This window comes from Octopus bimaculoides, chromosome 8 (genome assembly GCF_001194135.2).
Source record: "Octopus bimaculoides isolate UCB-OBI-ISO-001 chromosome 8, ASM119413v2, whole genome shotgun sequence".
Lineage (NCBI taxonomy): Eukaryota > Metazoa > Mollusca > Cephalopoda > Octopoda > Octopodidae > Octopus > Octopus bimaculoides.
In genome coordinates, this window is record NC_068988.1 from 42443533 (window position 1) to 42454491 (window position 10959).

General features: G+C 35.2%; 1 protein-coding gene across 12 annotated transcripts in view; it reads left to right on the forward strand.

Moving 5' to 3' along the window:
* Nucleotides 1–10959, forward strand: part of LOC106871743 (brefeldin A-inhibited guanine nucleotide-exchange protein 1) — a 171554-nt gene that overhangs the window by 112483 nt on the left and 48112 nt on the right. For all 12 annotated transcript variants that reach the window (XM_052970066.1, XM_052970065.1, XM_052970068.1 and 9 more), the window contains 7 exons: nt 1962–2132; nt 2740–2990; nt 4596–4750; nt 5705–5833; nt 7104–7262; nt 8915–9089; nt 9889–10029. In XM_052970066.1, coding sequence (XP_052826026.1) covers nt 1962–2132; nt 2740–2990; nt 4596–4750; nt 5705–5833; nt 7104–7262; nt 8915–9089; nt 9889–10029 — 1181 coding nt within the window. The remainder of the gene's footprint in view (nt 1–1961; nt 2133–2739; nt 2991–4595; nt 4751–5704; nt 5834–7103; nt 7263–8914; nt 9090–9888; nt 10030–10959) is intronic.

Consider the following 10959-nt stretch of genomic DNA (forward strand, 5'->3'; position numbering starts at 1 on the left):
TATATATATGTATGTGTCATCATCATCATACATCTGTTGTCCATGCTGGTATAGGTTGGATGGTTTGACTAGACCTGGCAAGTTAGGTGGGCTGCACCAGACTCCAGTCTGATTTGGCGTGTTTTCTACAGCTGGGTGCTTTTATGTGGCGTCACACAGGGACTTTTATGTGGTGCCACACATGCACTTTTACATGGCACTGCACGGGCACTTTTACAACCATTTTACAAAGTGCACTGTGTGCTTTTGTTGTACCACCAGCATTAGTAAGGTTGCTGTGTAACTTGCAAGACAGAAAAATGAACAGGGGAAGGTGGGGTCCTGCTTCAAAGAGGAGAGTATTTGAAAGGGGGTAAGGGCAGGTGGAGATGGGTGGCTTTATGCCAGGTGTTGAAAGACTAGAAGGATGATAAAGAGACAAGCACAGGTATCTTGCTATAGAGGAAGTACATGGCTGAAAGATAAAAGGCAGTAAGTAATGGGGTGCTAGAACAAACTCTCAAGGTGCAAAAATCTGAGCATAAGAGAAGATACAAACAGCAAATCATGGGAAGGTATGAGAGAGCAGATACTTTCATAACAGGGTGAGCAGGTAGTAACATGGTTAAAAATGTTGACAGAGGTGAATATACTGAGTGATGAACAAGGTAGTGGAGTTGAAGGGAAATACCTGTATGGAGATGGATAAGATGAGAGGAAGAGAATTATTGGAGTGGTCAAGGAAGGGAAATAGATCAGACTAATAATAATATCTTAATCACAAATGGAGGGAGCAGTCAATTCAATCAACCACATTAACTGACTGTTACCTCTTTTGGCTGACTTTGGTGAAATTTAAAATCTAACATAGGTAGAAGGGGACAAATTATGCTGCAACAAGTGCATACTTTAGTGTATCAACTCTGTACTTGACTGGTATTTATCTTCATTAACTCTAGTTGAATGAAGTGCTAAATTAACACTGGTAATTTATAATATAGATTGTTTTCGGTTGTACTAGTGGTAAAGATAGGAGTAGGGATACAAGTGATCAAATCAATCTCATTGTAAGTCAATTCTTGTTGGACCTGGACTCAGAACATAAAGATATAGAACAAAAATTAGTACGGCATTTTGTTCAATGCTCCAATGATTCTACCAGTCTACAACCCTAATAATAATAATAACAACCAAGTACTGAAGTTGGTGTAATCAAATAGCCACCTCCCAGTAAAACTGTTGACCTTGTGCCTAAATTTGAAAAAAAAAAAATTATTATTGTAAGCTAGGCAAAATGCTTAGTGACATTTAGTCTGAGTTCAAATTCTGCCAGGGTCGACTTTGACAGAATTTGAACTCCAAACATAATGGTGGATGAAATGCTGCTAAGCATTTTGTTTGGTATGCTAATGATCCTGCCAGCTTGCCATCTTAATAATAGTAATGATGATAATAATGCTTTCAGATACAAGCAGAAGGCTAGAATTTTTGTAGAAGGAATGATCCAATTTACTTGATGGCTGATTTGTGCAGGGATTTAACCAAATAATGTAAAGTATTCTAGAGATTCTGTTAAGTTAATAACTTCATTACTTAACTGTTACTTCTCTCAATGGCCTCTAAAGGATGCAAGGCAAAAACCAACTGCAGTGGGATTGAAACCCAGAATATAAAGAGACAGAAGTAAATATTGTATGTTATTTTGTCCGCCAGTCTTCTTATTCAGTCATTCACACTATCAGCAGTAGTTGCTAATGATAAGCACACAGCCACATTTATAGTGTGTAGGAATGCTTGTCTCACTTTTTGACGATGAAATAGAAGTGAATTGTCTTGCACACATCTTTCACTTTCATATTAATTTAAGGTTTGGTCTCCAACCATTAACTCAAGTCATCTTTACACTGTTTTTTTTTTTTTTTTAATTCTGATGTTTTAGTGGACTATTAAATCCCTCTTTTTCTTGTTTTCTCTTTTTACAGATTTAACAAAGAGGTGATGTATGCCTATGTAGATCAAATGGTCTTTCAAAACATGGATATGGTTTCAGCATTGCGTAAGTTTTTAGAAGGGTTCCGTCTACCAGGAGAAGCACAGAAGATTGATCGGTTGATGGAGAAATTTGCTTCTCGCTATTGTGAATGTAATTCAAAGTGAGTTCTCTTATTTATATATGTTTTAATTTAAACCCCTTGCTTTGTGGTTTTTATTAATATTTTATCTAACTTTTTATCTTAAATAGATTTTTTTTTATACTTGTATGTACGCAAGACATTTAATTCCCTAGAACCTAATCACTTTACTCTGAATAAGTACCATACTGTGGTATAGCTCACTGTTGTAAACAGCTGCTACAGATTAGTATTGTCTACCTAATTTTCAATATTTGTCTCAATAAGATGCAGCATTCTGTGTCAATAGATACAATAGAATGGTGCTGACCACCTAGAATAGATATGTTGCTGAAAGTATGACAAGAATTGTGGAATTGATAAATGATTTGTTGCCATATAATCACTTTCAGGCAAAATCCAAAGCTATGTAATTATGTGGCAAACTTCTCAACTATACAGCCATGCTTGGTGCTGTTAGTATGAGTTGGGTCAAGGTATGTAAATACATTCATGGACAACTTAATGTAATGATTGATAAGTGAGTGTAAAATCTATGATGGTAGCAATAAGTATTATTATAATGATGATTAGTAAGGACTTTTAAATTCTTCATGAATGATGTTTTCTTTACCTTCCTTTTTCCCAGCTCTGAATTATTTGCAAGTGCTGACACAGCCTATGTGCTGGCCTATTCAATTATCATGCTTACCACAGACCTACACAGTTCTCAAGTAAAACACAAGATTACAAAAGAACAGTACATCAAAATGAATCGTGGTATTAATGACAGCAAGGACTTACCTGAAGAATATCTGTCTTCAATCTATGAAGAGATTGCTGGCAATGAAATTAAAATGAAATATACAGGTTCACATAAACCTGCAAAGTCAACCGCGAGTAAGATTTTACTGTTTTTGTTTTTTTTAATTCTATTTTTAAAAACAACTCTTTCAAAACCAGATCCTTCTAAAAATAATCTCTGGTTTAATATTACAAAGCCCACTGTGTTTTAAAGTGTTCCCATTTAAATTTAAACCTATCATAATTTAATGTAAGATCCTTGTAAACTACAGATAATAGTTACTGCATCAAACTATCCAAAGGTGCTTTTTAACCCAATATTTACACTATTATTTATAGCTTTTTCTACTTTAAGTTCAACTGCAAAGAATGATATATATATATCCCTAATAATATATATATATATATATATATATATATATATATATATATATATATATATCCTCTAAACTTGTGTGGCTCTGCAGTAGTTATCATATACTCAATTCATTATTAACAAGAACTCATTAATGAATAAACAGTGTTTTATGTTGTCCAAATATTAACACTGTGGTAGGTTGGTTGTGTGAGATTTTAAAAATGTTTTTAAACAGAAAATATGGTTTGCCATACTCCTTTTTAAATGAAAATTGCTCCCCTTAGAAGTCCTAACCTTGTTTTGCCTCTCCTACTCATCCTAGTATCAAGCTGTCTTAACATGTTTGCTTCAGCTTATCTCTTTAGAAAGAACAGGGATTGTATGTGTGTTATATAGCCTTATGCTGAGGTTGACTTGTCATCAGCTTTTGTCTATATAATATATAAACTTTACTTTTGTGATATTTATGTGTAATGTTGAAAGGCAGTGAAAAGGCTAGATACCTTGTGGTGTTATTCTGGCTCTTTCTCAGTTCAAATCTGAGGTTGTCTTTGATTTTATCCTTCTGAGTTTGATGAAACAGCAGTAGATTGGTGGAAATCTTAGAGCATTGTACAAAATGCTTGGTGGTAATTTGTTTTGACTATGTTGAATCACTGCCCAAGTAGAATGTGTCAAACTTGTCTGTATCTAATCAACAAAATAGTCTCTATTAAAAAAAAAAATTAAGAAGGCTATGGTGAAGCCATATTTATGTCCTCTCATGATGTGATTCTATGACAAGAAAAATACTTGTCAAAGAATTCACCAGTTGTTCCTCAACTTGACAGTAGAGAAAGACAGAAGAAAGAAACAGTATGTATCCTGCCCATGTCAAATTTGCCTTTTATCATTTTAAATGAAATAAACAACAATTAAATACTGGAAATCAGTATAATTGACTGTTTTCTACTTTAGAATTGTGTGACCTTATACTTACGTTAGAAATTATTATAATTGCTGGAGTTGCAAAAACAGTAGAACAAAGGATGAAATACCTTATCCAGTTTACCTGTATCCCATTATATTCACACTCAAATTTCACTGAGATCACCTTTTTTTTTCTTTTTTTTTTTGTTCATCCTTCCAGGTTCTGTGAAGAAAACCCCAATCTAATCTAGTATTGAGCACTGAGGTTAATGCAATCAACTGTGCTCTCCGCCAACCTTTGTAGTCTTGCATCTATGTTAGAAATCCTTATTGTTGGCTGGATATACATTGTCGTTATGAAATTTTGTTCTGTTTTACTTCCCAATTGTACATATTAAAAATTGATTTAATTGAAACGTGTGACTGTCTTGCAGAAGATTTAATCAGTGAGAAACAACGTCGATTGTTGTACAATATGGAAATGGAGACAATGGCACAGACAGCGCGTGCCCTCATGGAGAGTGTCAGTCATGTACCATCCAGCTTCACCAGTGCTACTCACTTGGAACACGTCAGACCAATGTTTAAGGTCAGTACCTCAGCTATTTTAACAAATGATTCTTTATTACCAATATAGGTTTAACCATTTAGCATTAAGGTTACTCTATCAAAAGTAAAACTTATTTATTCACAATGTTTTGAATTAATCATGCATCATCTCATAGCTTTGAGACATCGATGATATGATTGCTTTTTTTTTTTCTCAGAATGACATTGCAGAATAGGTGTGATAGGCTTGATCAGGCCAGTTTGAACATAAAACAGGTAGAATATTTGGACTGGATATAGCTAGTTTAAATGCTAAAGGGTTAAAGTCAACACTTTCTTCTTTATTTTTTAAAATTATATTTACTATGTTTGAAATCCTTATTATTAGAAGACAGATGGATGGTAGATTTGTTTGAGCAACAGACAGAATACCTTATGGTATTTAAATATATCGCTGAGTTCAAACGGGTGCAAGTATGATGGTTGATTTGCGACTACTTGGTTTGATTCTACTGCTTGGTACATGATCTCTTCTAACATAGTCATAGCTTGTCCAAAGCATAGTGAGTGAAACTGAGCAGAGTCCGCTCTGTTGCACGCTACTAGTTTTCTTTCTGTGACTAAGCTGCTGGGAGAGAAAAAAAAAGTCCTGAATTTCTGCAGGGGAAAGTCAGACATTGAGGTTGATCTAATAGAGTGTAACCTTTCCTAAGATGCGAGATCTTGTGCTTTTGAAAGAAATCATTATTAAGGAGGTTGATTGGGAGATTTGATAGAGTGGCAGATTAAATAGCTTGCAGTATTTTAATATGCAGTATTCAAATTCCACTGGAGTTGACTGTGCCTTCCAGAATAGATAAAATTAATCCTAGCAAAGTACTAAAGTCAATATAATTGACTGTACCCTTTCCTAAATTAGAGACCTTATGTGTATGTAAGAAATTATTAATATTTAAGCTTCTAAACCTATTTTCTTTTCTCTCCTCATTTTTAGATTGCTTGGACCCCCTTTCTGGCAGCTTTCAGTGTCGGTCTTCAGGACTGTGATGACACTGAAGTTGCTTCTCTCTGTCTTGATGGCATTCGATGTGCAATACGGATTGCTTGTATATTCCACATGGAGGTCAGTGAATTACATTCTATGTTCCTTGAGCCTATTAACCTTTTCTTGAAATTTGTTCTTGTTTGTTATTCAAACTTTCATTCTTGTATTTTATTTAGTGAGTAATGATTTTGCCTATTTCCATGGTACATTTGTGTTTCTTGATGCTTTAGAAGATTGACTCAGCACTTCTTGTGTGTATGAGTATATATATATATATATATATATATATATATATATATATATATATGGATGGTAGCCTTATGAGTTGATTCAGTAGAGAGTAACTGAAGCAGCTCATTCTCTGTGTGTGTGCGTGTGCAACTCCTTGTCTTGACAGCACATGATGGTTATTGATGAATGTCATCCATTTCTAATATTCTACAAAAACATATCTGATATCTGGCATGAGGAAATATTACCTTAGTCTGAAACAGGTAAGTTGGTGACAGGAGAGGTATCCAACTGTATAGAATCTGTGGTAAAGTGGACATTAAAAAAAGACAAGATAAAATCATGGTTTATACCTCCATTATGGTTTCCTTTTACAGTAAGGTGGCCTGTACTTCCATCAGGACGCCTATGTATACCTTGGTCGACTGTACCTCCATCAGGGTATTGTTTTACAGTTAGGTTGTCTGTACTTCCATCATGTGAAGGTGCATGGCTCAGTGATTAGAGCATCAGGTTTTACAATTGTTAGGTTGTGAGTTTGATTCCTGATCTGGGTTGTGTGTTGTGTTCTTGAGCAAGGCACTTTTATTTCATGTTGCTCCAGTTCACTCAGCTGTAGAAATGAGTTGTAACATCACAGGTGCCAAGCTGTATCAGCCTTTGTCTTTTCCTTGGACAACATCAGTGGTGTGGAGAGGGAAACTAGTATGCATAGGTGACTGCTAGTCTTCCACAAAAAATCTTTGCAATCCCGTTGTCATTCATAACTGAAGGGGGTCTTTACCTTTAGCTACCATGATACTTATTTACAATTAGGTGGTCAGTACCTCCCTTTTCATCTATTTTTGCCTGATAAACTGTATCTCCTCTACACTGTTTATTTACTGCTTGGTGTACTCTATTCTCATGCTAGTATCTGTCTACAGCTTAGTAGTATGTACCACTGTGAACTGTTTGTTACTATTTTACTGTTCTGCTATACATATTGATCTGGTGACCCTAACTTCCTAGAAGGAGCCAAATTAACAAAAGCTTGTAAGTTTTCTTTTACCAACTCTCACTTTAAATGTTTCAGTTGTGTTCTATCATTAAAACCCTCTTTGTTTTCTTCTTTCAGTTGGAAAGAGATGCCTATGTCCAAGCCCTAGCTCGCTTCACATTGCTGACAGCTGCTTCCCCAATCACAGAAATGAAAACAAAGAATATTGACACTATTAAAACCTTGATCTCAGTTGCTCACACAGATGGTAACTATTTAGGCAAGTCCTGGTTTGAGGTTTGTACCATTTTTCCTAGAAATTCTATGATGAATTGTAGATATTCTTTTCTTATCTTATCTTTTTTCATGTTAATTTGTTTACACTATTATATATCTATCATCTCATGATGGTTGTGGTGGAAGGAGTTATAAATTCTAGACTTCTCAACTAGGTAGCCTGATGCATAAAGAAAGATCAGCTTATCTAGGTCACAGCACAATGTGGTATAGTTTAGACTTCAATACAATGTAATAATTACAATCACAGCTTAGTGTCAGAGTTGAGATCACAATACAGTGTGTCATAATTAAGGTTGCTGCACAGTGTTTTATAGATAGGATCTTAACACATTCTGTTATATTTAGGACTGTTGCATGATGTGTCAAAGTTAAGTTCACAATATAAGATGTCATAGTTGGAACCACTGTGCTGTAAGGTTTTCTTTTTGTATCCGAGCCTTTTTCTGCCATAATTAACTTAAGATTTCACTCCTGATTTAAACTTCCATGGTGCAAACTTAGATATTCTGTATAGTGATCCTAAAATTCTGGCCAAGGTAACTGTAAAATATGCAGAAGTATAACATAGTGCTGCAACACACAGCCTCTTTTGTTACCTTCTTTTAATATAGTTCATAAATAAAAAGTGTCTATAGTGTAAAATTGATTAGTATTTAATGAGATCTTAGTGCTGTGATTTGATCTTTTTGGAGAACTGCTGACAATATGGTCTTGTTTTTAATGCTGTCACCATCGCCACTCCAGAGTTAGACTTAATAAATGGAATGTGCTGTCCAAAATAGTACACCAACAAGACATCTTTCATTATACTTCTTTTTGTTCCCCACTTTTTTCACTAATTTGCTTTTTGAAATCATATTTATATATTTTTAACTAAGAGTGGATGATGCAGACACAAATACAAAAGCATATCAAAAATAAGTACTTTGCAATGTAACAATGAGACATGGATTTTACTTCCATTACTCACTCACTCACTCACTCTTGATCCTCCTGAGCCAGAGAGGAAGTTTTTTTGTGGTTGCTAGAGAAGGCAACAAGATGCCCCTCAACTAATGCACACCTTGATAAAAACATAGATGACATATTGAATATTCTAGACACATTATGTCTGAATTAAGACAGGATGATCACAGCTGGAACACCTTCGATCGGACTTGATCTGTGAGTTAAACATCAACGACGATCTTCATTCTGCATTATGTGTTCTGTCCACTCTTAGTTTTACTCTTTAGCATTTGTGTTACTCTGCCAAACAAAATGCTTTTATTTGACATGATCGTTTATGTTTAGAATGATATTGTAGGGTCAGTGTGAGGGGCCAGATCTGACTAGTTTGAACATAGACCAGGTAGATTGTTTTAGTTGGATATGGTTGGCTTAAATGCTAAAGGGTTAATCAGTATAAACATATATTCTTGATATGGCTTAAAGACATTTAGATGTGATTTCTGAATGGTTGTAATGAATTTGAAAAACACAGAAAAGATCTTTGAACAATAATATTGAAAATATTGAGTTTGAAACAATTGTTTTATGCGATTATGATGTCATTAGTAGATGTAATTATGCAATCACGTCATTATGTAATAATCACATCATTATATAAAAATGATGTAATTATATCTTTCTCTTTGTTTCCCATGTAGATACTTCGCTGTATTTCTCAATTGGAACTTGCTCAGTTAATTGGAACCGGAGTCAAGCCTCGCTACATTTCTTCAGACGGAAGGGGGCCTAGTAATGGCCCTTATTCTTCCTCAGGACCTGGAGACAAATCCCATTTTGGCAGCATGCAACCCATTGATTCTTTTGATCCGAACAGTTAGTATATTTATTGGTTGACTATTAGTTTAAGATATCAGTATCAACCTTACCTTTCTTATACTGGAAAGTAGCCAGAACCAATTGGCCCAATAAATATATGCGCTGGCATGGCTGGATAGTTAAGAAGTTCGCTTTGCAGCCCTATGAGTTTGGGTCTCATCCTACTATGCAACACTTTGTGCAAGTGTCTTGCAAGTATAGACACACATACATACACACAAACACACACAACAGGTTTCTCTTTCAGTTTTCATCTACCAAATCCATTCACAAGGCTTCGGTGTACCTGGGACAATAATAGAGACACTTGCCCAAGGTACTATGCAGTGGAATTGAACCAAGAATAATGTGGTTGGTACATAGACTTCTTACCCACACAGCCATGTCTACACTTTGAGTGCATGTATGTGTACACACACACACACGCACACATGCACATATATATAAAAATAAAATTTCCATGCTAGCATAGATCATGGGTGTTGAATTATATATATATATTGTGTGGGGTGTGTGTAGATACATACATATATATATACTGACACCCATATCTCATTCTTAATACTATTTCATATCTACCATCAACCACCACAATCACCTTTGTTTACTACTTACTACATTCACCCCTATGTACCTCAGGGAATTTTCAGACGGGTTGATAAACATATTTACAATGATTTTATGTTGATAATGGTGATACTCTCAACCCATTATATATGATGATGGTGAGATATATATATATATTTATCTATAATGATTAATTTATTTTTTCATGTTTTTTTCTTTCCCAATACAGGCATCATGCCAGGTGGAACTTTGGACCAAAAGCGTCTTGCAAGTATTCAGGAAACGATGGGTGAAACCAGTTCACAGAGTGTTGTCGTTGCCGTTGACAGAATATTTACTGGTTCTGTGCGGCTAGATGGAGACGCCATTGGTTAGTTCAGCTCTGCTTTCCTCTTCCTTTCTCTTTCTTCTGTATGTCTCATGATATCTCAAGTGTTTAGTGTATAATATATTTCATATAATACATGTGTGTGTGTGTGTGTAAATATATATATATATCAGTAGCACTGGCCATTTCCAGTAACCCTTAACTATAATTATATCTTTATAATTATATGCGTAAATATGTGTGTGTGTATATATGTGTAAATACATGTGTATAAATATATGTGTATATATATATATATTAAATACATATATGTGTGTGTATGTGCATGTATATATATATATATATATATACACACACACACATACACACACACACACACACACACTGAAGAAAAAACGAAAATTATAGCAGGAACTATACACTAAATAAATTTGCAATAAGACTGGAATAGAAATAAATAAGCAGAGAAATAAAATAACTAAAGATAGAACTCAACATGTAATGGATATGAATAAAAGACATAACAAGGGAATAATATCAGATAAAATAAAAAAAAAAGCAAAACAATGCCAGTGCCTCCTGACTGGCACCTGTGCCAGTAGCATGTAAAAAGCACCATTCGAGCATGGCTGATGCCAGTGCCACTTGACTGGCTCCCAATTTAATGAAACTGTTCTATAAAGCTATCGCCAAACATTTCATGGAGGAAAATAAATACCATCATCATCATCATCATCATCGTTTAACGTCCGCTTTCCATGCTAGCATGAGTTGGACGATTTGACTGAGGACTGGTGAAACCGGATGGCTACACCAGGCTCCAATCTAATTTGGCAGAGTTTCTACAGCTGGATGCCCTTCCTAACGCCAACCACTCAGAGAGTGTAGTGGGTGCTTTTACGTGTCACCCGCACGAAAACGGCCACGCTCAAAATGGTGTCTTTTATGTGCCACCCGCACAAGAGCCAGTCC